Source organism: Spinacia oleracea, chromosome 1 (assembly GCF_020520425.1).
Source record: "Spinacia oleracea cultivar Varoflay chromosome 1, BTI_SOV_V1, whole genome shotgun sequence".
NCBI classification, from domain to species: Eukaryota; Viridiplantae; Streptophyta; class Magnoliopsida; order Caryophyllales; family Amaranthaceae; genus Spinacia; species Spinacia oleracea.
Window position 1 is genome coordinate 10583219 of NC_079487.1, and position 27614 is coordinate 10610832.

General features: G+C 37.6%; 2 protein-coding genes across 5 annotated transcripts; one reads left to right on the plus strand and one right to left on the minus strand.

Annotated features, from left to right (window-relative positions):
- Positions 1–519: 519 nt before the first annotated feature.
- On the plus strand, positions 520–20047 carry LOC110799553 (protein PHOTOPERIOD-INDEPENDENT EARLY FLOWERING 1). Of its 4 annotated transcripts, none has more exons than XM_056835018.1 (22): positions 520–888; positions 1269–1359; positions 2814–2891; positions 2994–3101; positions 3439–3519; positions 3620–3708; positions 3834–3976; positions 4077–4156; positions 4941–5076; positions 5216–5278; positions 5465–5530; positions 5651–5724; positions 5805–5933; positions 8715–8753; positions 10942–11010; positions 11116–11178; positions 11267–14351; positions 15369–15433; positions 15558–15628; positions 15761–16550; positions 18329–18843; positions 19085–20047. In XM_056835018.1, exons 2-22 carry the CDS (start codon positions 1297–1299, stop codon positions 19509–19511), a joined length of 6234 nt encoding a protein of 2077 aa, XP_056690996.1. In that variant the 5' UTR covers positions 520–888; positions 1269–1296; the 3' UTR covers positions 19512–20047. The 4 variants fall into 4 exon arrangements, with proteins under 4 accessions (XP_056690996.1, XP_056690995.1, XP_056690997.1 ...); XM_056835017.1 differs by having other exon boundaries at positions 521–888; positions 1269–1356; positions 2811–2891; XM_056835019.1 differs by lacking the exons at positions 520–888; positions 1269–1359; positions 2814–2891; positions 2994–3101 and having other exon boundaries at positions 3469–3519; positions 3786–3976.
- A 697-nt stretch (positions 20048–20744) lies between these two features.
- Positions 20745–27003, minus strand: LOC110799552 (omega-6 fatty acid desaturase, chloroplastic-like). The gene is made up of 9 exons (NM_001426459.1): positions 26704–27003; positions 23158–23420; positions 22934–23077; positions 22662–22813; positions 22194–22316; positions 21921–22098; positions 21635–21753; positions 21435–21549; positions 20745–21322 (listed from the first exon to the last, which is right to left on the minus strand). The coding sequence occupies exons 1-9, from the start codon at positions 26789–26791 to the stop codon at positions 21161–21163; spliced, it is 1344 nt and encodes a 447-aa protein (NP_001413388.1). The 5' UTR covers positions 26792–27003; the 3' UTR covers positions 20745–21160.
- Between the last annotated feature and the right edge of the window lie 611 nt (positions 27004–27614).

A 27614-nucleotide genomic window follows, 5' to 3' on the forward strand; every position in this document is an offset into this window, starting at 1 on the left:
ATAAACTTGTGTAGGAAAATTGGTTAATTTTGTCCCATATTTTGTATATTTAACACCTAAATTAATGAAAATATAATACGCGTTTTAAAATCTCTCAACCCGTTGGACCGACCCAAATCCGAAAATTCTGGATCTTGAACAAGCATTTATAAACCAAAGTGATAGACCCGATTCATCCCAAACCCAAAAATATTTTTTTACAACCCGACCCGACCCGACCAACATGTTTGACAGGTCAACATGTATGCGATAAGTATAGGTTCGAGCTCTCACCTCCATTTGCAATGGCCTCCGTATTAAGAAACATAAACAGTTGTAATCAACTTCAATTGGGCCTTTTATTGGATTAACAAAGCCCACTATAAGTGGGCCAATATTTGGGTTATGAAACTAAAACAACAATTCCAATTTCCAACAACCACTTTAACCTTGAGGTTTGTAGTGTATGCTAGAATGATGACGTACTCTAGGAGACAACAACACAAACCTTGAAGAACAGAACAAAGGTGGGAAGATCTTTCTCAACTTTCATCTACCATTTCTTTCATTTTCTTAAGCTTTTTTTTTTCTTTTTTCTTTTTCCCCCTCTTCAAAACCATTATTTTCTCCCTTTCCTTTTAATTAATTAATTTAATTATTTTATCCCACCTATATTTATTTCTTTTTACTTTTCCCAACAAAAAAATCCAGAAAAATAAACAAAAGAAACGTTGCGTAATTAATTACGGCAGGTGAAAATTAAGCAGCTTGCTTCGAGGTTTAATGGAGATTGGTGTTGCGAATTCAGAAAAACCCTAGCCATGAAAATCGGAGATTGAGTTCAACCAAGATCTACCATTTAACTTTTTCAGAATTCGCAAAAAAAGAAAAACCCATAAAAGAAAGAAGGTGAGGAAATTTGAAGCTCATTTTTGTTTTCTTGAAAATTCCATTTTTCAGATTTTTCGCGGTATTTTTCGGTAAATGCTTACTTTTTTGATTTATTTGTAGCAAATTTATCTCTTTTTTGATTTATTTGTAACAAATTTATCTCTTTTTTGGTTGATTTCAGCAATTTGTAGGAATTAGTGCTTGGTGTGTTAGTGGGTATGAACTGTGTTTTTTGAAAGAATTCGGCTTGCTTAATTTTTTTGTTTGTGTGAAAGAAACGAGTGTAAGTGGAGAGATAAAGGGTGAATTTGTTAAATTTGCATTAATTGTGTTTGTTACAAAATTACTTTTGATGCTTTGCGTATTTTAAGAGGGTTGTTTTGTTGTTGTTGGTTCAGCTAAAGATTTGCGGTACTTTCGGAAATTATGGCTTCTAAAGGTCCCAGGTCTAAACTTGATCATGATTCGAGAGCTCGACGTCAAAAGGTTGGTTGGTTTTCATATTTTGTTGATAGTTCTCTTCAATTTCAAGGACTTCTCTTTATTTGGATCGTTTGTTGCAATTGCAAACACCTAATTGATAATGTATAGTGCTATATACTGCTATATACAAAAACTGAGTCGTAGAATGTTGAACTACGACAGAATTCACAGAATACATGCACAAACTATGCTTCTTTTATTGGCGATTTTAGGAAGGGAAAGTTTCAAAATATAAAGGCTATGTGTGAATAATGTTGAACTTGATGAACTTTGCAGTTACATGCACTAAATAACCTACATTTGTAGAGGGCAAGTTGAAAACCCACTCGGTGATGCTGGCCTGACGGGCTGAAGTAAATAGAGTACAAACTATATGAGAGTATAACACTGTAACATAAGGCATTAACTGAATAGGATAGTTGGTATGAGCTAGATACATACCAACCATAAATTCCATAATCCAACTGCTCTATGTTAACTTAGAGCGAGCTAGCTAAACAAGGAGGTGTATAGGGATTACTGAAGCGTAAAAGTTATAAGCCAACCATGGATCTATTCCCTTTACACCTAAGGTTCAACAAAGAAAAGCAAGTACATTCGAGCATTCTTTCCATTGCACAAAATCCTTTTGGCTCGCTAGAATACATGAAGTGTTTGGAAGAGTTAATATTTAGGAAAAGTTCCATAGAGTTACCTTGACGGCTTGACATATTGCTTAATAATTTGTGTGTTCTTCAATAGTTCCACGGAGTCATGGAGATGCCATGTAACTTAATAATGGTTTCATTTTAGTACTATAGGCTTACAAAAGGTAAGTGGTTACACCAGTATGTGATAGTTATTTAAAGAAATAATTTCTAGTTCCTCCGTGCTATTTTAATTGCTACATATAGGGGAGGCACATAGATTAAGGAAGTGCAGAAATTGAATTGTTGTGTGGGGGGGGGGGGGGGGGGGGGGAGGGGAGACTATTTGCAATGGACGAGAAAGAATGCAAGGAAACTAGTTAAATTTGAAAAATGTGAGGGTATAATGTCTTTTTATTTGAAAGAAGTTACCATTTTTAGGTATGTAGCAATTAATGCGAATCAAATACTCGATAATATGGAACGGAGGAAGAATATCATAGAGAGGGCTATAGTAACTTTCACTATCACTTAAAAAGTCAATGCATTGATAACACGTGCATGAGCAAGCTTGTCAATTCTGCCTTTGTTACCTATTAAGTGAAGAGTATCAGATGGCATTGTCATTGTCTCCCAGAAATCATACTAATAGTCAATTAAGCACTCATTGATTAGAAGTGATTATGTTGTTTGAGATGTCATTATCATTTATCACTGTCTCTCAAAAATTGGTTCCAGACTCTTAAAATTATGTTATTACCTTTTACCTTCTGCTGTGATAGGCTTTTTAATGTTCTTATTTTTGTTGTGTTGTTGCTAATATTGGTGCAGGCGCTTGAAGCTCCTAGAGAACCTCGCCGCCCTAAAACACATTGGGATCATGTTTTAGAGGAGATGATTTGGTTATCAAAGGTCAGAGCCCGTTTCAGCTTTATAGTTGCTTTTGTTTGAAGTGTTCTTTAGCTTCACTAATTTAGAGAAAGACTGCCAAGCTAACAAATCTGATTGCCACAGGACTTTGAGGCTGAGAGGAAATGGAAGTTAGCGCAGGCAAAGAAAGTAGCCTTACGAGCAAGTAGGGGCATGTTAGATCCAGTTACGAGGGGGGAAAAAAGAATGAAGGTTTAGCTCATCAAACTTTCGTTTTTAGTTGACTAAAGAATGAAGTACTCATGAACAACTGTAACATTGTTTAGATAGTTTTGTTGTTGCATGTTATAGGGTGAAACCAATTAAATGTACTATCTTATTCGAAAAGAATGAAGTACTCATGCACAACTGTATAATTGTTTAGATGGTTTTGTTGTTGCATGTTATAGGGTGAAGCCAATTAAATGTACTATCTTATTCGAAAAGAAAGGCAATCCTTTTCTGTTGTCGCATATTGTTGTTCCTGTTAGGGGTTTTATTTATTGTCTCATGCGTTGATCTCTTATGCTGGTCGTTCTTGATGAAACAGGAAGAAGAGCAGAGAATGAGAAAAGTTGCACTTAATATTTCAAAGGATGTCAAAAAATTCTGGACTAAAATCGAGAAGCTGGCAAGTTAAAAATATATTGACTTGATATTTTCTCTTAGGATATATTCCTTGATGCATGAAGTTGTCTTACTCTGCATCTGTTTGAATATCACTTCTGCAGGTGCATTACAAGCATCAGTTAGAGCTTGATTGTAAAAAGAAGGCGGCACTTGACAAGCAGTTAGAGTATCTCCTGGATCAAACTGAAAGGTGGCCTCGAATTGACCTTTGCATGACCTGAATCATCTTTTCTTGTCTCAATATGTTAAGATTATATGGTGTTACAGTTGAGCATATGGAATGATGAGGAATGAACAACTTGGTGGAATTCACAGGTATTCGACTATGCTGGCAGAAAATCTCATGGGCCCGTCAACCTCCTGTCCTTCTGGACAGCCATCTATTCAGGAGAATACTTGTTACTCTAAGCAGACTGGTGAAAAGACAGTGGATGGAGGATCTATGGAATTGCTTGCTGGTAAGTGTCATGTTGTGCTTTTTTGAATTGCGAAGAAGATGTTTGAATTGCGAAGAAGAAAGGTGCCTTAACTATATTGGCATTGATGCATTTTCTTCAGAGGCAAAATCGGATACAGAGATTAAAATGGACGAAATGGATGCTGATGATGATTTTGATCTGTCCTCTGAGGATGAAGCAGTGAGTTTACAATTTTTTTTTCTGTCTCCTGTTGTTTTGAAATGTGGTATAGTCTTCATAAGGTGTTCATACTTTTGGAGAACGTGTTATTGAATTAAAATAATGAGAACTAATGTGCTGTTATTGATCTTAATTTGTGATTAAATGTTCTTTTAGAGGGTGTGAATGTGTGATCATAAGGAAAAGGTCCTGCTGTTGATGTCCATATAATAAGTAGAGTTTATGCACTTGATGGATACTTGATTCGAATAAATGTTTTGATTGCTCTGGAATGTTAGATGTGTACCTAAATGAACAAGTGAATGTAGATGTAGTTCTATAATTGAGATAGCGAGTGGGAAGGTACTGGGTGGAGGAGAAGGAAAAGAAAAACCATTTTAGTTTCAGTTTGGAAAAAGAATTTAGCTCCAAAAACTTCTTCTGATTGTTTAGCTGAAGTAGTCCTTCCTTGATAAATTTCTTCTTAGGTTTTTCCTTGTTCTCATGTTGATCTATTTGTTAAATAATGTGTGTGACTAGTCTCTTTGGCTTCGTGCTACTCTTCAGTTCAGTTCCCTTCATAAATTCCCTCCTCCTCTCGATCTTCTGGGCCTAGGGCTTAACCAGTTAACCTAATTGTGTTGTCACGGAGGTGTTCAGATCCCACTTTACTATCTAACTATTTATGAATAGCCTCACGTTAAGGCTGGGGGCTTATCCATTGTTCTTAAATCTGTCTTCTTCAAGCACTGCGTCTCCCTTTCTTGTTTATGCTCTCATGTCTTATCTTCCACGATATATTTAGGAAGATGACGAGCAGACTATTGAGGAAGATGAAGCTCTAATAACAGAGGAAGAAAGACAAGAAGAATTGGCTGCTCTGCAAAATGAAGTAGAGTTGCCTCTCGAAGAACTACTCAAGCGCTATTCAATGATTGAAGGTATCTAATATGAAAACTGGACTGCTGGAATGTCTTTTGTGGCATGATTATAAGTTATACTTACCTCTTTGGGGCATTCCAATTTTATTGTTCTGACCGTGCTATTAAAGTGAACTATTATTGATGTCCCTTTGTTTAGTTACTGAAGAAAGTAATGCTGAGGCTGTAAGAGAGTCCTGTGTTGAGGTTGGCCTAGCTCAGGGTAAGTCAATATCTTTGCTTGTATGCATTTATACTGGAATGCTGAGTTGCTTTTTTTTTTTTTTTTAAGGTTCCCTTCATTTTACCCTATTTTCTTAAAAAAATCTCAACCATCATATTAATTAATTTTATTTTTTATCTTGTCTGTTTGTGTATCTTCCATCGTGGATTCTGTTCTTGATTCTAGTCAATGGCGAGCGTTTTCCAGAAAAACTCCGTGCTTCTGTAGAAAGCCCTGATGATGTTGGTGCAGGTAAGAGTATGAGTTGTGTACTGGCCAAGTTCTGGAAGTTATTAAACCTTAATATTTTCTTTGTAGGTTTTTGTGATTAATATGTAAAGGCATTAATGTTGGGATTGTGACTTTTTACAGATGGTGAAACCAATTTTCTTGCTGTAGCTAAGGTAGATGCTGACTGCTCATCAGATTTTGCCAGTCGTCGTTGTGTAAGTTGTATGTGTTTATTAGGTTGTTCTATTGTCTTTGAGGTTTAGAGATCTGTGTGATCAATTTTTTTTATTTCCAGCGAAAACGCAATGGTCCAATGACATCGAACAACGTATCTGAAGTTGAGGCCCGTTTCTCCAAAAAATCATCTGAGGGCATGTCCCATTCTGACCTCGTAGACGTGGATTATGATTTCGACGATGAACTGGTACGTAGATTCTTTGATGCAGTTGACTTGTATCTTCTTTTATTCCTTTGGATGAGGGACAAATTGGCTACTGACAGTAGTTGAATTTTCCTGGTTTCAATCTTGTTGGTTTAAATTTATGCTCAAGTATTTTATTAACAAAATTATACGCGTCATTTTTTCATCTAATAGATGCAATTACAATAATCCTGGGCTTGTTGTTTAGGAAAGTTCTTGTAAGGGGGCATTTGGTATGTGGTATTTAGGAAAGGGAAAGGGAATGAACAAGGCTCATTCCCTTTGTTATTGCATTTTAATCATTCCCTTTACCCTCTTTATTCCCCACACCCCATGGTATTTCCACTCCCTTTTCTACAACACTATTCCACCACGTCCACTAACATTGCCCCACCACACCTCCCTACTACAACTGCTCCACCATACTACCACCTTTGTCGGACCCGCATAGCTCCCCACCACTTCCACAAACCACCCCTTCAACCGCCTGAATCACCCCCAAGAACTCAAAACCATTCCCGGCACCCACCGATACCACCCCTCACCAAACTGGAAAAACCTAACCTCTCCGAAAGCTACCCCTATACACCCGAAAACACCACAACCACCTCGTATATCAACAACACCTACTGGAAAGTAAAAAACCATCAAATTTGGGGGATAAGTTAGAGTAAAAATTAAATGAAAATACCTCTCTTATCAATAATGATGGTTTTAGATAGTGAAATTCGGCCATGTAAGCTCCAGATTTAGAGGCTTCATGGTCGAATTTGACCTTTAAAACCTCAAATTTCACCTCTAATGGTGGTGATGAAACATAAGAGAAGGAAGAGAGAGAAATAGAGCCGGCGGCGGCAGTGGGCAAGGGCGACAACGATGCGATGCTAGGTAGGGGTCATAGGTGGTGGCGACAAAGGGGGAAGGACGGTAGAGGTGATGTATGAGAGAGGGAGATTTTGAAGGAGCAGTGGTGACTGGTGAGAGAAGGAATAGAGTTGATAAAACTTATGTTAACCAAACAACACATCAAATCAAAGGTTTTTTCTTTCTTTTCCCCCTCATTCCTTTTGTTGATTTCATTCCGTTTACCCCATTCGAACCAAACGCCCCCTAAGTTTTATGACGAAGTGAAAGAGAGATGGAAGTCATAGGCTGGCTGAGTTAGCATGGATTTTGGGGTGGAAATCACATCAAATCAAAGGTTTTTCTTTCTTTTCCCCCTCATTCCTTTTGTTAGATTTCATTCCGTTTACCCCATTCGAACCAAACGCCCCCTAAGTTTTATGACTCACAAGATGGAGTTGAAAGAGAGATGGAAGTCATAGGCCGGCTGAGTTAGCATGGATTTTGGGGTGGAAATGGAGCATGAAATATAAGAATACGTCCTCCCCAAAAAAAAAAATCACATTATTATTGTGCTTGTTGTTCACGAAAGTTTTTATATGTTCTATAATTCACAAGATGGAGTTGATAGGCAGGCGGAAGTTGCAGGAGGCTGGTCTGATTTAGCAAGGGTATAGGGGTGGGAGACTGAGAGTAGAGTTGGGAATGGGTTGGATTGGATCGGAATCAGGTCGACCCATTTATAAACTGGTTGAGATTTTTCCAACTCAACCCCACCTGTTTACTTAAACGAGTTGACCCGTTTAAGTTTTTTTCTCTTTTTCAAGTGTAAACTGCCTTGACAATATAATTGCGGGGTTATTTTTTTGAGGCAAATCTCATAGAAACACCTAATACTCCAATATGAATTTGACATGAATCAAAACGTCAAATAATTATCCAATGTTAAAGGAAAAAATGAAATAAAATCTTTCAAGTAACATTCTACAGATTTATATTACATATTTGCTTGAACTTAAACGGGTTAGGCGGGTTGTTGAAAGACAAAGACATTTTTTCTCTCTTTCAAGTGTATATTGCCTTGACTATATAATTGATGGGTTATTTTTTTGAGGCAAATCTCATAGAAAAACCTAATACTCCAATATGAATTTGACATGAATCAAAACGTCAAATAATTATCCAATTTTAAAGGAAAAAATGAAATAAAATCTTTCAAGTAACATTCTACAGATTTATATTACATATTTGCTTGAACTTAATCGGGTTAGGCGGGTTGTTTTCGGGTTGAAAATTTCAACATGACCCAACCTATTTAATTAAACGGGTTAAAAATGTTGACCCAAGCCTTTATTATTTGGTTGGGTCAGTTTTGCCAGCTTTAACTGAGGATGTTTTCTGTTGACCACAATAGGCTGTGGAAATGGAGCAGGAAATATAAGACTGACTAGTGACTCCTCCACTGAAGCAGCCAAAAGGGAAAAAACTAAATAAAGAGATTGTGTTGTATGCCAATGCTGTTTGGGTTCTGATTTTTTCTTGCTTAAAATAATTAATAATGTGAAAAGTACATCATTTCAATGTTCTTCCCCACTGCTTGAGTACTTGACACCTCTCCTAGGATTAGAACAACCACTACCCAGTATTGTGCGGAGGTAGAGTCTAAGGGACTCCAGATGCACACAGCTGTATCCAGTTGTCCCTATGGTATAAGAAGTTATATGAAATGAGGCTTTGAGTCTGAAGAGAGTTGCAACTTTTGTGAGTCTTTTGATTGAGCTGGAGTGCTTGGGTTATTGTTTTTTGAATAATTACTCATTTTGGTGGTTTAGAGATGAAGCTTGAAGTCTGATTTAATGTCTGTTTTGCATATCTTTCTGCTGCTATTACCTTATTTGCTTTTGCTCATGAAGCTTTGCTGATGTGTTCTGCGCTGTTCAGGCAGATGATGAGTTTGTCATTGCCACTGGAGAAGAGAAGGTACATTGCTATGCCAAAAGGTTTATTTTGTTTTTAATTAGAATCTGTTCGATTGAACATGGACTATGCATCAGTGAATAAACTGGATTTGTATTGTTTCTTTTGGTAGAGAAAATGGAATGGGGGGGGGGGGGTATGTTAGGAAATAAGTGGGAGTGTATTGGCGATGAGGCCAAATTACCAGCTTGTAATCAACTTAAGGATCCGAATGATTACTTGTATCGATATGATTCAACAAAGATTTGGGTAAAATATACATCGTGCACTGTAGTTTGCACTGTGATACAACTCCAACCAACCTGAAGTCAAAGAAGGGAAGGAAATCTGGGTGAAATTTGGTCTTCAAGACTTCCACTAAGACATTGAAGCTTTTCAAATCTCGAGTTTGAGAGAAAGTCTTTAGATCTGTCTATTGAAGATGAAAATCCACCATAAGAATTAGAAGCAAGTAGACAGGGGTCTTGTCTGACGGGAAAAATTGTGTCGATTGTGATTGCTGGAGCCCTGGTTGTCTTATCTGGTGCATGTGCTTAATTTTTTTCCCTCTCCGCTATTTTTCAGTCTCCTTTTTGAGGGAATATTCTTTGCTTTCATTCTCTCATTTTTTTGGGCTGATTACCTCGACTGACTGGCTGACTGCTAGGGGGTCTGATATCAGTTATCATTATTTTGGGCTTTGGATTAGGCAGCTAGGCGTAAAAAAGTAAAGAATTGTTTGTGGGTTGTCTGGGAGCTGCGGCTGTGTCTACACTTCACAAACACAATACGATATAACATAATTTAAAGATAAATATTTTTTTTTCTCAAAATCGTCGTAACCTACTGCCTATGTCCAAATTAGGACAGAGTTCCAATATCTTAAGTTATTATAGTTTCCTTATTGGGCACTCGGATCCATAGCTGTGTCTGATACTTGTAGCCTTGTAGGTAACTGGAACCATTACAACCGCCAGTAAGTTTAGCTCCGACCATTCAACTGCTCATTAATTTATGCCAATTTAGAGTGACTAGGAAGTGTAGTGTTATGAAGATGATTACGGAAATTTTTGGTGGTGCACTTGGAAAAAACGAACTTCACAGATTTTTGGGGTGCAATTTCTCTTGTCAAGGTTTAATTTCCTTTTTTGAGCCTTCTGGGCAATAGTGTTTCTATTGCAGCTAAATTACTTCATGCTAGAGCGATATTTCGAAGGCATGAGTTTTCTTGTCTGTAGTGTACAAGGGTGACACCTGTTGGTATCTTTTGGATATATCTCTTTTATTACATGATTGCTGGTGTACTTATCATCCTCACTGGATGTTGAAGGGAGAAGAGAGAGAGATGAGTGAGATTGGTAGACAGATCTGACATTTTCTCACTGGCGGCTGCCTCCCTAAGTCTGCAAACCACCAACAGTCTGCTACAGCTTTCTTAAAGGTGTCAATGCTCATCGTCTGTTGAGATGCCTGTCTCACTGACCTCCTTATTCTGCCTACAATAGTTATGAGTACGACTAGATTGAATGGAAGTATGGAAGCCATGAATTTTAGGGAGAAGGAGAAGGCGGTTTCCGGCATCGTAAGATACAATAATGAGCCCTATGTCGATGTTGGGAAATGAGGAGAGATATGAAGTTGATATTATCACTGACAAATTTACTAGTCCTTAGTCCTTACTCCTTAGAGCGGGAGAGGATGGTGGTGGTTGGATGATGGAGGGAGTGGCCGAGAGGTTAGAACGTTAGGGATTTAGGGTAAAGAGACACATGGGGGGGTGTTAGAAAATAGATTGCTCCCACATAGGGAACATATAACCATCTCAAATTACCCTCCATCTCCCCTTGAAGGCTTCCAGAATCTTTACTCCTATAATTATTTTTCTTCTTTCCCCCATTATCTACCCCTGAGTTGGGAATTTGGGATGGTAAGTTTGTAAAATCTGATGTTTCCAAGAAACAAGTCTCCTCCTATATAGCTGGTCTATTTTGTAAGTGTGATTTTTTATTTTTCTTTTCTGAAATGTCTTGGGACATAGGACATATGCGCGTGTGTGAGTTAAGTCTATACTGTCCTCAGGTGAAGAATCAATAATCATTTTCCTTTTCTGTGCTCTTGTTCTGGTTGCCAGGGGTTAAAAGAACCCAATATGTATGTAGTTTAACTTATTTTATGTGGTTATAAAAGTAATAATTCTGATTTGTATTGGTAGGATGATGAAACAACCTTGGCTGAGGAGGAGGAGTTGGCAATAGCAGAGTCGAAGAGGCCTGAAGATGAGGTAATTGCAAATAATTCCAAGCTTAGATTTTGTGTAATTGTTGTTTATGTTTAGCTGGTTTTGTGTGTTAACCTTTTCTTTGGTGTGTGTGTTGACGAAGAGCAGATTGCATTATTGCAGCAAGAAAGTGAGATTCCCTTGGAAGAATTGCTTGCAAAATATAAAATGGTTGGTTAGATGTGCTATTTCCTTTTCACTCAAGTGGTTTGATACGCTTGTTAATGGTTATGATCTTTGAATCATTGTGCTTTTCCAGGAAATTTCCGAGGTCGGCTCTGCTGATGACGACTCAGATTCTTGTTCTGCTCACTCTGATATAGAGAGTTATCCAGTTGAGCAAGTGTTTGACAAAGAAGACCGGTGTAATTCTACAGTTGAAGATGATGTATCTGAGGAGATTAAAAAAAATTCACCTGCTCCTGGAGAAGAAGCTGATGCTAGTCATGTGCTGGATTCCGAAGAGGATAGTCAAAGAGATGCTAGAATTGCTGATGCAGCAGCTGCTGCCAGGTCTGCACAACCGACAGGGAATACTTTCTCCACGACTAATGTACGAACAAATTTCCCCTTTCTTATTAAACACCCTCTTCGTGAGTATCAGCACATTGGGCTTGACTGGCTGGTTACAATGTATGAGAAAAGACTTAATGGGATTCTTGCTGATGAGATGGGTCTAGGAAAGACAATTATGACGATTGCATTACTCGCTCACTTGGCTTGTGAGAAGGGAATATGGGGGCCTCATCTCATTGTGGTGCCAACTAGTGTCATGCTTAACTGGGAAACTGAGTTTATGAAGTGGTGCCCTGCATTTAAGATCTTAACTTACTTTGGGAGTGCAAAGGAGCGCAAAAATAAGAGGCAAGGTTGGATGAAACCCAACTCTTTCCATGTTTGCATCACTACTTACAGACTTGTTATTCAAGATTCAAAAATTTTTAAACGCAAGAAGTGGAAGTATTTGATTTTAGACGAGGCTCATTTGATAAAGAACTGGAAATCTCAGCGGTGGCAAACTCTTTTGAACTTCAATTCAAAGCGGCGTATCTTGTTGACGGGTACACCATTGCAGAATGATCTAATGGAGTTGTGGTCTTTAATGCATTTTTTGATGCCCCATATCTTTCAGTCTCACCAAGAATTTAAGGACTGGTTTTGCAATCCAATAGCAGGCATGGTGGAAGGACAAGAAAAGGTGAACAAAGAAGTGATTGATCGCCTGCATAATGTTTTGCGGCCGTTTATTCTGCGCCGTCTAAAAAGGGATGTTGAAAAACAGCTCCCTATGAAACATGAGCATGTCATATACTGCAGACTCTCCAAGAGGCAAAGGAATTTGTATGAAGATTTCATTGCTAGTTCAGAAACCCAAACCACTCTGGCTAGTGCCAATTTCATCGGTATGTTAAATGTTATAATGCAGCTACGTAAAGTTTGTAATCATCCTGACTTATTTGAGGGACGTTCTATCATAAGTTCTTTTGATATGGAGGGGATTGAGATGCAATTGAGCTCTTCAGTGTGCTCAATTCTTTCGCCTGGTCTATTTTCTTCCACAAATCTTTCTGGTTTGGGGCTCTTATTTACATATCTAGATTTTAGAATGACATCTTGGGAGTTTGATGTAGTTCAATCTATTGCCACTCCTTCTAGATTAATTGAGCATCGTGTTAGTCATAATAATCTGGAAGTTGTTAAGCCTGGATTTAAATACGGAAAGAAAGGTTATGGAACAAACATTTTTGAAGAGATTCGGAAGGCAATTTTCGAGGAGAGATTAAAAGAAGCTAAACAGCGGGCAACTGCAATTGCATGGTGGAATTCATTAAGGTGTCAGAAGAAGCCAGTATATTCAACAACTCTACGCGAACTTCTGACGGTAAAGCATCCAGTTTACGACATACAGTACTGTAAGAAAAATCCTGTGTCTTACAACTATTCCTCAAAGCTTGCGGACATTGTTTTGTCACCTGTGGAAAGATTCCAGAAGATGATAGATCAGGTTGAATCTTTCATGTTTGTTATTCCAGCTGCACGAGCTCCTCCACCTGCTTGTTGGTGCAATAAATCTGGGACTTCCGTTTTTATTGATGCAGCCTACAGGGAAGAATGCTCCCAAAATTTGCTGCCTCTCTTGACTCCTATACGTCCTGCCCTTGTTCGAAGGCAGCTGTATTTCCCTGACAGACGTTTGATACAATTTGATTGTGGAAAGCTCCAGCAACTTGCTAGTTTGTTGCGAAGATTGAAAAGTGGGGGTCATAGAGCATTAATCTTCACTCAAATGACAAAAATGCTTGATATTTTGGAAGCTTTTATAAGTTTGTATGGTTATACTTACATGCGTTTGGACGGATCAACCCAACCGGAGCAGAGACAAACTTTGATGCAGAGATTTAACACAAATCCCAAGATATTTTTGTTTATTCTGTCTACACGTAGTGGAGGTGTAGGAATAAATCTTGTTGGAGCAGATACAGTGATATTTTATGACAGTGACTGGAACCCTGCCATGGATCAACAAGCTCAAGATCGTTGTCATCGCATTGGACAAACCCGTGAAGTCCATATCTACCGCTTAATAAGCGAGAGTACCATTGAAGAGAATATCTTAAAGAAAGCAAACCAGAAACGAGCTCTTGATAACCTAGTAATACAAAGTGGTGGCTACAATACTGAGTTTTTCAAGAAGCTTGACCCAATGGAGTTGTTTTCAGGTCATAGATTAGCTCCCTTAAAAGAGACAGGCAAAGAGAACAACTCAGATAAGGAGGCTGAGGTTCTTGTTTCTAATGCTGATATAGAGGCTGCTTTGAAAAATGCTGAAGATGAGGCAGATTATATGGCGCTGAAGAAGGTTGAAGAGGAAGAGGCTGTAGATAACCAGGAATTTACTGAGGAGGCGACCGGGAAGCTAGAAGATGAGGACTTGGGAAATGAGGATATTATTAAAGCTGATGAATCTGCAGACCATAATGCATTGGTTACTGCTTCAAATATAGAGGCTATGGTTGTTGCAGATGGGAATGATCTGGGTGGAGAGAAGGCTCTCACTTTAGCATGCGATGAAGACGACGTTGATATGATTGCTGATGTCAAACAAATGGCAGCTGCAGCTGCAGCTGCTGGACAAGAAGTCTTATCTTTCGAAAATCAATTACGTCCAATCGATAGGTATGCAATGCATTTCTTGGAGGTTTGGGACCCCATAATAAACAAGGAGGCAATAAATTATCAAGTTCAGTTCGAGGAGAGAGAGTGGGAGTTAGAGCGTATCGAGAAGTTGAAAGAGGATATGGAGGCAGAGCTTGATGATGATGATGAGCCTCTTGTATATGAGAGTAAGATTTTCACAATTATGATATTGAAATTTAAGCAGTTTTCTGCTACATACTATCATTTCTCTTCCCACTGATTCCTGCATTTCTCTTCAAATTAGTACTTCTGCTACTACTTGCTGGGCTGGGTTACTAATTAACTAATTATCAGGGAACTATGAATCATGGCCCACCTCATACTGGCAAAACTGTTACATTTGTTGTCAAGGTTTTAAGTGGGATCAATTATTTTCTTTGGGTTTTGTTGGGATTACTTCAAGTAATATGTTGCTCTTGATTTTATGCTATTCATAGCAACCAGTAAAATTAGTCACTAGGTTCTCTATAATCATTTCAAATGTTCCCCAATACTGCAAAATGGCGAAATCTATTGATCAAGATAAAGCACATTTTTTCTCTTTTGAAATGCTCGTTCCCTATGATATTGCTCATGTCAACCTTTATAAATTATTAACAAACAATTAATGAGTTGTTATTAACAAATAGTATGTTAAAGTAGCAAGGATAGAGAAAGTTGCTTGGATGAATATACACTTATTAACCTAAGAAGACAACAAAAACGGATAAACTAAATACTCGGTAGGAGGTGGTCTATATGAAGGCAGAGGTCATAGATTCAGAGCCACTTTTGTGTAGATTGTCTTCAATGTCATTGCTTCACAGCCACTCTGAATAGAATTATTATTCGTGTATCATTTTTTGTTTGCCATGTTGTAGAAATAGGCTGTGAGATGTTTAGATTTAACTTGGATATTAACTAGAAAAAATCAGGAAAGGAATTTGCTTTCTTAACTCGTACGCTAGAAGGTGAGAATAAAGTTTGATATTTGGCTTTCTCGTGCTATTTTGTTGAACGAAATGTTTCATGGGACTGGTATATTTCTTAGCTTCACTTCTGTAGTTAGCTTGTGACATGTCTTTTAGTTGCCTAGTGCATGCATAATATCTCGTTGCCTATAGAGTCGTGCTCCAGGTATCATCATCATTTTTAAATAATTTTCTTTTGAACCCTTTTACCAGAATGGGATGCGGAATTTGCTACCCAAGCTTATCACCAGCAAGTTGAGGCTTTAGCTCAGCATCAGGTCAGTCATCTACTGTATATTCAGAACAGCTGAAAGATCTAAAAGTCAAGTATTATTTTCTACAGTAACAAAACGAAGTATTATTTTGTCCTGTTGTTGATTTAACATTATGCCTTTACTGTAGTTGATGGAAGAACTAGAAAGCAAGGCCAAAGAGAAGGAAATTGGCGAGGATGTGAATGATGATTTTATCAAGTAAGAGAGCACAGTCTTTGGGGTTTCCAAAATATATTATCAACAATATTTGTTTTATGGAGATAAAATCACGAATTTACTTTATATTTTACTCTTGATATGTTCCTGTTTTGTTAATTTTTTGGGATGCAGGAATGAAGCATCTGGTGCTGGTAAATTGAAGGCAAAGAAAAAGAAACCAAAGAAAACAAAATTCAAATCTCTAAAGAAGCACTCTTTGTCCTCTGCATCGAAAGCTGTGAAAGAGGACTACGTGGTAGAACATATGTCGTCGGACGAAGATCCATCTCATGAAGAGGCTGCTTGTGTAGATGTAAGCCCACCTTGTATCCTGTTAAAAAAGAAACGGAAGAAGAACCAAACTGATATTGCTGAAGAAGAGATGTCCTTAAAGATCAAGCTAAAAAAGGGCAAGAAGACTGCTCTTGTAACGACATTGCCATCTAGGGAATCAAACGTATTAAGCTTGTTACATGAAGATACAAAAGATTCAAAGTCATGTGAGGATGGCACACTTGATTTAGAGCTAAAGCCTACTAGTAGGGGTAAGACGGGAGGGAGAATTTCAATCACGACTATGCCAATGAAGAGGATTTATACTATAAGGCCTGAAAAATTGAAGAAAAAAGGGAACATGTGGTCAAGTGACTGTTTCCCTTCGCCTGATTCCTGGATGCCACAAGAGGATGCAGTTTTGTGTGCTCTTGTACAAGAGTATGGTCCAAATTGGAGCTTGGTTAGTGATTCTCTTTATGGGATGTCTGCTGGTGGTTTGTACAGGGGAAGGTTTCGACACCCCACTCTGTGTTGTGAAAGATATAGGGAACTCTTCCAAAAATATGTTCACGCTGTCGCAGACACTCCCAATAATGAAAAAACAAGCACAACTGGACCTGCAAAGGGGTTACTGAAAGTTACTGAGGTAAGTCTTTTTTTTACAAGAAGTTACCACTCAAGTGAGTTACTTCTCCACTTAAAAGTGATGTGAAGTAGAACTCTCCCACCACCACCCACCTAGAGACTCACATTAGTTTGCTTAGTTACAATTCACAAGCATGCACGAGCTCTGGGGCTAGCACATTTAAAATTATTTAGGTAGATTTATGTTTTGTAAGTGTAACTTTAAATACTTTGTTCCCTTTAGGACACTTGTAGGAGTTAGTTTCCATTCCGTTAGCAACGGGCCTAACCACAACTTGAGTAACTGGTCAGAATCAAGGTGAAGACTTTTGAAGTTTAGAGCTGATAGAGCTACAACGCCTACAAGGTGCAGTAGAGTTTACCTTAGCATAGTGGCTGATATTGTTTAAGGATAAGAATCTGTAAACATATTTTTAGATGCCTTAGATCTTTGTCTCGTTTCTATTGTGAAGTCTTTGTTTGTATATTTCCATCACTTTGGTTGAAGATACATAGTTAGGCTTGTTACTCATCCTTTATTCTGTTAGTAGCTTGTCCAGTTACCTATGTGGTTTACCCTTACTAATTATTGTGCGGATTTTGCACATGGGAGAAATATGTTGTTTAATTCCAACAATTAGTTCAATAACTTTGCGTTATTGCCTTGCAAGCTGCCAGGTAGTTTAGCTAACTTAATGGGCTGTTTTGGTTCTTAGTTAAACTAAGTAGATAGTTGGGCTGATTTGCTTAGTCTTAGTTATATAGATAAAATAGACATGTAGTACCTTCTGTGAGTAGGTTTTTTAGTCCTCTTTGGAGTAGGAAACATCCTGATTTCCGTATATAAGTAAGGCTTCATATCCTAACTAGTATGATAGACATTATTGAATAAACTTTTGTGTTTAACTTTAAGCATAAGCCTTAAGATCCTTGATTCAGGACTGATTTCAGAAATAGAGTTTAGTCTCTCCTCCATTGGATATTCAGAGTTTGTTATGATTTTTCCTTAATAAATCACTTTAAACCCGTCCACCATTAAATCATATTCGAAATTCCTAAATACAAACGTCAGAACACATCCAGAGTCTTAAGAAAAGCTTTATAGATTCCATCTTTTTATAAACATTGTTTTTTCTGCGAAAGTTAACCGAGGGTGTGCTGTCCTCCACCTTAAAAAAATTTCAGGTCGATAAGTTCAGATTAACTGCAATCAGGTCCTGTCATGTCAATAAGTTCAGATAGTTCAGATAAATTTATGTTTCATCTGGCGAAGAGAACGCACCCTAAAAAGGGATCACCTAGATCCTTATTTGTAATTCCTCTCGCGGAGAATCGAGCGTACTTATGATCCCTTTATTGATTGTTTTCCTTCCCTTTTTAGTCCTTATTGAAATTTGTGTCTCGCGAAATGGACTGAAAAGTGAAAACGGAATGCGTTGGCACTTGGCAGTCTTTTCGTGTTCTTATGAAGAGAGTAAAAGTAAAACTGCTAACAAGAGAAAGAAGAATTCTCCGGCAACTGACCCAGTAAGAAAAAAAAAATTGCGCTGTAAAATTACGGTGATCCTCTCCTCGAAAATCACAATTTTCTTCTCATAAGGTCAAAGAGTAAGAGCTAGATTTTGAGCTAATCTCATCTGGGGGGGCTACCTGCAAACTAGCAAGAAGAGTTCATGGCTATCTAACCATTCATTCAGAATTTACAGAGAATAGAACTTGTTTTACTACTATATTGGAGTATGTTCTGGGGCATAACAACCTTTCTTTTTGTAACTGCTTACATTATATTTTATGTGGCAGGATAACTGTCGAGTACTGTTGGATGCTGTTACGGAACAACCAGATGATGAGTTACTTTTGCAACGGCATTTCACTGCTCTTCTCATTTCAGTTTGGAGGATGACATCCTCTCTTGATCAGCAAAGAAGTCGTTCAAATCATCATAACAATTTGTATCCAAGCATAAGGTTGTTTGGTACATCTGTCAATCCGAATGCTCAAAATTCAACCACAGGGCTTTCCCAAAAAAAGTTTGATTTGGGTCAGAGTGGGAAACTTATAACTAAAGCATTGCGTGATGTGGAAAGTGTGGTCTGGAATAACAAAACCTCTCTATCCAACCAGATGGAAGAGGATGTACCTGCTATAGAGAAGTTAGACATCACATTGGAGTTTGAAAGAGAGAGAGCTGAAACTGTTGGTTTTCCGTCCATGGTGTCATTGTCGATACCTGGCTTGGATCCAATACCTCCTGTAATACCTCCTAAAGAAAATCAACTTAAGTCCACTCAACAAGTGGCTGAGAGCCGTTTCAGGTATGTGTTCAAATCCGTGGGCATTGTTTGCTGCAAGTTGTAGTTTTTTGGCCACCTTGGCACCTTATCTTGTTGAATTAAGAAACATAGTAGTACTCCAACCCCTTATCCAAAGAAGGGAACTGTTCTTTATTTTGGCAATTTCAGATGTTTTTCCCCATAATCATAACATAACCCTTAATTAGTGTTTCCAGAAAATGCAAATTAATACATATTTGATTAAATATGACTGTTTTTGCAGGGCATCCTCAAGTGCATGTGTTGATGGGTCTTTTGGTTGGGCATCCTCTGCTTTTCCCATAATTGAATCTCGTAACCGGTTGTCACTAAAATCACCTTTATCAGGGAAACACAAGCTGGGTCCCGGTGAAACGAGCAGACCTTCCAAATCGAAGGTCAGAAAAGTTGCAGAAGCTACACATCATAACCCATTTGCAGAAGCATTACTGCCCACCACCGTACCTGACACTCCAAGTACCACTTCTGGTTCTGGAATCCCAGACAGCTCTTTCGAGGATCATATTATCGACCCTGACCCTCTATATGGTGCAGAGGATGACTCTTCATGTTCAAAGAATAACGAGTTGTTTCCTCATTGTTATAGTCCCAGCTTCATTTCAGGACTTGATGTCTGTTCATTGGATGAATATACAGATGATATTGGGTAATTAGGAACCAATATTCAATGTTGGTAATGTGTTGATTTTGGTTTAGTGTTTAGGCTCTAAGCTTGGCAATTGAGCCCCAGCATGGAAGAATAACCTAACCATGCTGGCTGGTTGGCTGGCACCCTGGCAGTTTTGCGACTAACTGATTGTGCACTCGAATGCACCTTTGAACCACACCACACAGTTCAGACACAGTTCAGACACAGCTGAGCCACTGTATACACAGGGCTTACCAGACTAGCCTGCGAAGAAGAAGAGGAGATAAGCCACTGAATATGCAAAGTAGAAGTGATCTGTGTTGGTGACACATTTTTCCAGATGAGGCTATGATAATAGGTATGTAAACTAGCCCGGTATCGGTATCGGTATCGGCATTCTTTGGAAACTACTTGGTCCAGAGTCACACCATTTTGTAAAGTAGTTAGGCAAAAGTAGTTCGTTCGTTCTTTCTTCATGTAAATATACTAATTCGATTATAGTGTGTAATCAATGGTCACTTTTGACTCAAAATGCGACTTCCTGTTTTTCATTCTTTATTTATTGTTCCTGACTTTTTTTACTGCTTCAGCCTCGGTTATAATTCCTTTCTTTCCGGGTAGAAGATAAGGTGGGAACGAGCGGAGCGAGAGCAAGTTCCAGTGCTCAACTGCGTAGCCAAACAAACATTTCTTGATGTATCTAAAACTAGCACCCTCCTCTTCCTCTAGTTTGGTGACTGGGTGGTGGGAGAGAAGGGATATTGCAGTGGGAGGGTGATATCTGGGAGACAGGGACCAGGGAGAGACGACAAAGGAGGGAAGGAGAAAGAGAAACTAATGGAAATTTGACATCGTTGTCATTAAGGGCAAGATGTGAAAAAAATGTAAACCTCAGGAAGTATATATATAGTGAAATTAGTTAAATTTTGAGGGTATTTGGTGAAAAAATCGTTATATTTTTGTATCATCTCCAGTTTTCCAAAAGTGCAATATGCAATTTCATCATAACCCCAACATAGAAGGAAAGCCTAAATTTGGACTTGCAATATAATTTCCAAATTATAACCACTATTGTGAATAAAACCGCTGTGAAATCATAGATGATGAAATCACAACTCCTATAATTCTTTTGCAAAATTGTCAAATTAATATATACAACCAGTTGTACCTTATACATGGTACAACCGACATTCTGCCCAATTTGTGTTTATATTGGTGGTTATTCAGAAATTTACGTTTGTGAAAGAGATCAATGTTAACTTGTGGAACAAACTCCACTGTATACAATGTTACATTTCCAGCTTATGCTGTTCATGTCCGTCTGTTGATCGAGGTTAGTAACCAAACTAAATACACCACAGAAGAGCAAGAGATAGAAACAAATTAAGGAAAACTAAAAGATGGAATCCCAAGTAGTGATGATACATTATCTTGAGAGCAATCGAGAAAGAGATATATTCAGTAAAGAAAGCACAAAATTATTGTGAAACATTCAGATTTCTTACAAAATTATTATAATCCGTACAGCTAGCTAAATGCTTCATTCCTGAGATGCGACGTGATAGTTTTTTGTTGTCCCTAGCTTGCCTCTGCCTTTAACCCTACCGATACAAAATGGCCAAGTTGAAAGTAAAAACTTGACTGCACCAAATGTAGCGCAATGATATGTTATCAAGCATAATCAGGCATCACTCTTTTAAGGAATGATATCGGCTGTGATTCTTCAGGGACAGCTTTCTCAAAAGAGACGTAATTTTCATCTTTATCGTATATATGACATGTTGTCATTATTGTTCTCATCAAACGCCAATTCCATTTTGCCTTGTTTAGGTACTGCCATAAGCAACGGAAAATTTATGTCATAACAGCTACCACGTACAAGTCGCCACAACCATAACAACAAAAATGACAATCAAGCACATAAACTCTACACAAGGATGCATACCTTTCCCCAGTTCTCATTTAGGGACTGATTAGCTGCTCGCAAATTGTAACTTGGAATTTTAGGAGAGATATGATGAGGAATATGCACACTGATATCATGACACAAGATCTCTATCCTGTATAAAAAAAATGGAAGATGTTAGAAATTAGATCTATAACAAATCAAGATATGACTTTCAATACAAAGATGGGATGCATTACCAACGGGGATAGTCACAGTGTACAGTTCCGCTAAGCTGTGCCTGTGCTGCATTCCACTCCTTTGAACTTTTAAAAGGGATATGAGGCGCTGTATGATGAACTATTGTGAAAGTACTCATCTATATCTCCGGAGAAAATAAATATTACAACAATGAGCCCACATAGAAGTAAAGGTAGAGAACTTCAAGAAAGTCCAGAGACAGATTAATGATGGTTAAAGAGATGATACTCATTACTCAAAACTTAAAGAGTCAGTAAAAAAATAGATAAAAAGAAGTTTGATTACCCAAAAATGGTAGCCCAACCATGGCATTAGCCAGAACTTGATCCATCCAACTATTCCGGTTTTATATATTATCAGGGGCCAACCTATAACCATAAATGCGAAAACAGCAGCTAAGCTTATCGTAGCACGCTTCACTTCACTCTGTCTGAAATTCTTCAAATTGAAGTGAACCTTTAACCTGCTCGCAGAAAATGACATAAATATTGTACTTCAATCAAGTAATATGGACAAGATCTTTCGCAAGTAGATGAGGATTAGATTTTATGGTCATACCAGTGAGCTATTGACATCCAAGTTCGAAGAGGACCATAAGCGTATATTAGAGCTTTACGCAAGCCCGGAGATGACTCTATATCTTCTTTCATGATCGGAAGCCAAGCTGTATCTTCACGCAACCTGGTTAAAAGAGCCGAAGGGGCTGTCAATCCCTTTGTGAAACATGAGAAGCTAATCGTCTCAAAGTTGCATCATGCTTGTCTAAGCTCTATGCTGCAGCATTAAGCTGACTAGCAGTATAATCCTGGCCTACAATATCAGATTGTAAGGCTATCTTGAAGTATCCATGTTACAATAATTTAATAGGTCATTATATCAACAACATAAAAACTTAACAGGTAGAGGAGAATAATGAAATAACTAGGAAAGGAACACGTGCAGTAAACTATTAGGAACACTCTAGACAAAGCAAGAGATGGCTCATATTAACCCGTGATATCTTCGAGGTTAATGATGACTGCTTACATATTAGTTTTTGCATGATGCTGATCATGCTTGAAGCGCCATGGTTCATAAGGATAAATAAGCGGCATAAATGCAAGAGTCCCAACAATGTCTTCAACTAGCTTATTCTTTGAAAAGGACTTGTGAGCACAATCATGCCCTATCACGAAAAACTGAAATCCAAAAGAAAAACAGGGATCCAGAGTCATATTAGAAAATAATTAGGCAAGTAAAGTAATAGACGGTATGAGAATTTACACAAAAACTCAAAGAGTTGAGAAAAAGGAACTGACCCCTGTGATTGCAGTGCCTGTCCATGCCCAGGCAAGAGGAAGCAAATACCAAGGGGCTTTGGCAATCATAAAGATACCCAAAGCATATGAAGTCACACTTATTAGAACTGTTCCCCATGCTTTTGTGTCATTTATCTCAAACACCTAAGCAAAATTTGATTCTCTGGAATGAGTCTACAAGTTAACACTCTAATTTTAACCACAGAAGCAAATGATATCATTACCTGCTTAGGAAGTGAGGTAATTATGTCCCTCATTGTAACATCATCAGGAAGTGGCTCACCAATTTGTTGGAAACCGTATCTCTCTGCTAGCTGTTTAAGGTGTTCTGTGTTATCTGTCGGGGGGAAGGCGGAAGGTTGTGCAACTGGGACTGCTACAGCCTGCACTAAGGTTGACTTTCTTCTTGTACCCTTCCTTTGCTGGTTGAGTCTCACATGGCCTAAATTTCTTAGGCATGGTCTCTGCCATTTTATGCAAGATATGCCTGCCAAGTGCAACAAAGCAAGCAGTGCCGGCTCAATCAATTCGTCACAGGCACATGAAACAACACACAGATGTAATTTCTAACAAATGGCATCATATCCGGGACAGTTCTTTTTTTTTTTTTTTTTTTTTTTTTTATATTAATGATTCATTGCACATTACATTCAACAAGTCAAAAAAATTCAAATCATAAGATTCATAACTCATTACTAAAAAAATTCTAATCATTCTGAAATTTACTTGGTAAATTTCATCAAATCGTATTCATATTACTTCAATTTCAAAACAATTCTCACCTGGCAATATAAAACAGGTTATACTAACCATGACATAAACACATTTAATAACAAAAATCATGACACCCAATATCATGGTACCAATAAGTTGAAAGAGAAATGAATATTAATAATTTCAATGATCTAAATCACAAAAACTATTAGAACGTCATAAGATTACCCCAATTATCTAACGCATAAAAAATAAAAAACCCACATTTAAAGGTTTTAAACTTTTGATCTCAAAGAATTGGAGGGTGAATAAAAACGGACTAAGGCTTAAATCGTTTCACCTTAAAAAAAAAGTTACAAGAAAATAAGCGCATATAAGTTCTAATAAGTTTAGATAAGGGCTACCAAGTTTAATCACTACTAAATAAAGTTCGAAAATTTGAGATAAATTCCAATAAGCTTAAGGATAAGTTCATATAAATTCCGATAAGTTACAAATTTGAGAAGGGATTTTTTTCTAAAGAAAGTTGGACATGGACAATTTGTAAAAGTAAAGGCGCTACAGGTGTATTTAAAGGATAAAGGAAATATTAGTAGGCACTAATTACTTAAATAGCAATATATTTCCCTTTAACATCTCTGAAAAATATCATGAAAAAACATGTTCCAACGTATGTTCTCGTAGTCCCAAAACATATAGTCAACTTTCCAAAAAGTGTCTTCCAATATGATAATGTTAGTCTTTGTATATAACACTTGATTGCCTTTATATTACCCAACAGCCAGCAGCAAGAAATATGCCTCAACTCCATCACAAATTCACAATCAAACCGTTCAAGCACTATAACAAACTGAAAGTATAGTCAAATATAGAGGGTATTGTGTTTTTAGATAGAGAAATCACTGAACAAAACCACTACTAGTCAAATAGCAACAAGAACTCTACTGATATGATGGAAATTCCGTTTTAAGTGCAAACTTCATGTGGTGATGGAGGCTATAAGCAATCCATGTGGTATAGAAGAAGCTATAGGAGTTTAGATGAGCATATCAGTTGTTACGTTCCTTTCATGCATCGCTTCAAGACAATATTGTGTTGCAGCTAATATGGGACGGAGGAACAGGAAGTATTAATTATTGTCTCATCACCTGTTATGTTACTTCTTCTTCCCTTCACTTCGACTGCCTATGGTATTTCTCTAAGCTAATGCCTAAAAGTGCATATGAAGTTTTCTATGGATATATAAATAAGTGCAGAGAATGCAACCTTTCCTGAAGTTCTGCTCCGTAATCAATGTATATTAAGAATTTCCAAGGAACACCTTTCTTATATGCACTTTTTTTCTTTCCCTTCATCATATCAACATAACTTACATCCGGTTAGATATACAACAATATAACTTACATCCGGTTAGGAATACCTTTCTTATATACAATAATCAGCGGTTAATTGTTTGCTTAACATCCAATGAATTGTTGTACTTTAGTTAATAAAGTTGATCATCAGACCTTAAGCCCATTTACTTTTGTTTTGTTGAGGAAAAAGTATGATTACTATGGGAGCAATCTCCCTTCCGAATCCAAAGTTTTCCTGTGGAACTTTTGAAGGGGTAGAAATCACAATTTCTCATTGTGACCTGACCTTTTATACCATGAATCCATGTTTCCCAATGCCCACAGCCCAAGATGTCAAGCTAGTGTGGATTACTTGTCCATGCTATTAGAGATTTCCTAAAAGTCATGGAGGTGTGGAACCTTCTACATTTCCTACTAAATTACTAGTGGGTGGGGTAAAGTCTTGGCGTCTTGGGTTAAGATAAATACGGTATCCCTAGAAACAAATAAGGAGGGTAACTCTATGGAAGACCTTGTTCCCTTTTGTTTGCTTTAAAGTTTGAAACAATGAAGATATTCATTTTTAAGAGCTGTGACATTGATCCTCCTAGCATCACCGATTCTCCACTCATAAACCATGTGTCATTGTGTCAATGCCTGGGATTTTATTTCCTCCAAAAGTATTTTTCCCAACCCTTCCTCACCCGCCAGGTCTATCGCTCCGCCTCTATGTAGGCCATATATGCATACACATCCATGCTCCCTATGTCACTGCCTTGATCAAAATTGGCATAGCAGGAGTTCTCCGAGACCGTACAGCAGTACAGGAAAGTGGTTAAAGGGTCTTTCCAAGCTGTTCTACACGTCAAGCCCCCTTCTTGCAAAACTCTAATGGCATCAAACGAGGACTAATATTTGAGCGAAGAGAAAGAATCTTTGTCTAATCATCTACTCCAGATGTCAAAATGATTTCACTTGATACATCAAGAGTTATATTCTGATGTGTTAAATGATTGTGGGGGACTTTGCTTTGGCTCCCAAGAAGTGAAATTCAACTTTTCAAGCGGGAATCAAACAAGCTTGTGGATTGGTTGGCCAACAAATGTAGAGGTTTAATTCTCCATCCCACCCCCTTCCTTATTGTCAACACAATTATGTAACTCCTATCACACCTTTTCCCTCAAAAAAAAAATAAAAAAAATAAAATAACTCCCTATCCCACCTTATTTCCACCCCCAAAAAGTATAATGACTATGACTATTGTAGTATTGAGCTTCCTAACAAATCGTCCCCATTCAACAAAGATGAATCATCATCAAAGAAACATTACTGTGAATTCGATGCCATTGTTTCAGAATTATTAGCCTTCTTAAGAGGGAACTATATTTTGGCATTCTACTTACACTCTTGTAAGAAGACGACCCCTTAATTAATGGGCTCATAGGAAGCCTAATCACATTTTTTTGTCGAAATACAAATTTACGTATCTACCATCAAAATTTGCAAAATAATTTATCACCATCCCAAAATTAAATTAGTAACCTTAATCAACTCCTAAACAGCAATAATCCTCATTCTACCATCAAAATTAATCAATTTAATTAATAAAAAATACACCCAATCACCCTTTAAACATTCTAACCCAAACCCTTTTCTAAATTTCCTAACAATGCACGAAATTCAAAGCAAAAAAACAAAAAAAAATGATAAGAAATGAGTTACCAGCAGAATTCTTGGTGGATAAACTGGGGTTTCTGGAGAGAGAAAAGGCGAGATTAACGTGATTACTGATGGTAATTGCGGACTCCATTGCAGACTCTTTCTCTCTCTCTCACACTCCTCTCGGGCTTGAAATGGAGAGAGGAAGAGTGAGATGAAAGGAGGAAAATGAGAAGAGAGGCCCCCTGAATCCTAGCCTGTGGCAGTTCAAGTGAGTTCGTTGCACAGAATATCAGCCACAAGAATATGATGTTGGCAGTTCAATTAAAGGAACATTTTGGAGTCGTGCGTTTTTCGGATGGGCAACTCAACGTAAGATCGCTTTATCGAAAAGATCGTTTTAATTGTTTAATTAATTGTAATTGATTTGATTGCTTAAGGGTTTAATGTTTAACTAATTGATTCCAGTTTTTAACTAATTATTTACTGTGTTTAACTAATTAGTTCCAGTGCTTAACTAATTGGTTTCATTATTTAACTAATTGGTTCAATTGTTTAACTAATTATTTACCGTATTTAACTAATTAGTTCCAGTGATTAACTAATTGGTTTCACTGTTTAACTAATTGGTTCCACTAATTAACTTATATGACGGTCTTTTGTGTATTACCGTTATATATAAAATATATATTTTCCGATAGAGCTGTCGAAAACTAACCCGACCTTGATAAATGGTAATCCGTAAACCGAAATTAAATATGATTATGGTCCAATTAAATTTAAGCAAGTGGTTATTTGAACTTGTCTTGAATTAAGCTAATATTAATGTGACTTGAGATTTTGGGATTACTAAAACTTGATAATTAGGAAATCGAACAAAACCCTTAATTACATGATTTAGCAAAGGCCGATACCTAGTTAAAATCCGATACAAGTTTCCATGACTTGACGTCTTGACTCAACGGACCAAACAT

Coding starts and splice junctions, on each gene's coding strand:
- LOC110799553 (XM_056835018.1), top strand. CDS start 1,297: ATGGCTTCTAAAGGTCCCAGGTCTAAACTTGATCATGATTCGAGAGCT. Junction 3,520..3,619: donor GGACTAAAATCGAGAAGCTG/GCAAGTTAAAAA, acceptor TCACTTCTGCAG/GTGCATTACAAGCATCAGTT. Junction 14,352..15,368: donor TGAGCCTCTTGTATATGAGA/GTAAGATTTTCA, acceptor CCCTTTTACCAG/AATGGGATGCGGAATTTGCT.
- LOC110799552 (NM_001426459.1), bottom strand. CDS start 26,791: ATGGAGTCCGCAATTACCATCAGTAATCACGTTAATCTCGCCTTTTCT. Junction 23,421..26,703: donor ATCCACCAAGAATTCTGCTG/GTAACTCATTTC, acceptor TGCACTTGGCAG/GCATATCTTGCATAAAATGG. Junction 21,754..21,920: donor GGTTGGGCTACCATTTTTGG/GTAATCAAACTT, acceptor CCGGAGATATAG/ATGAGTACTTTCACAATAGT.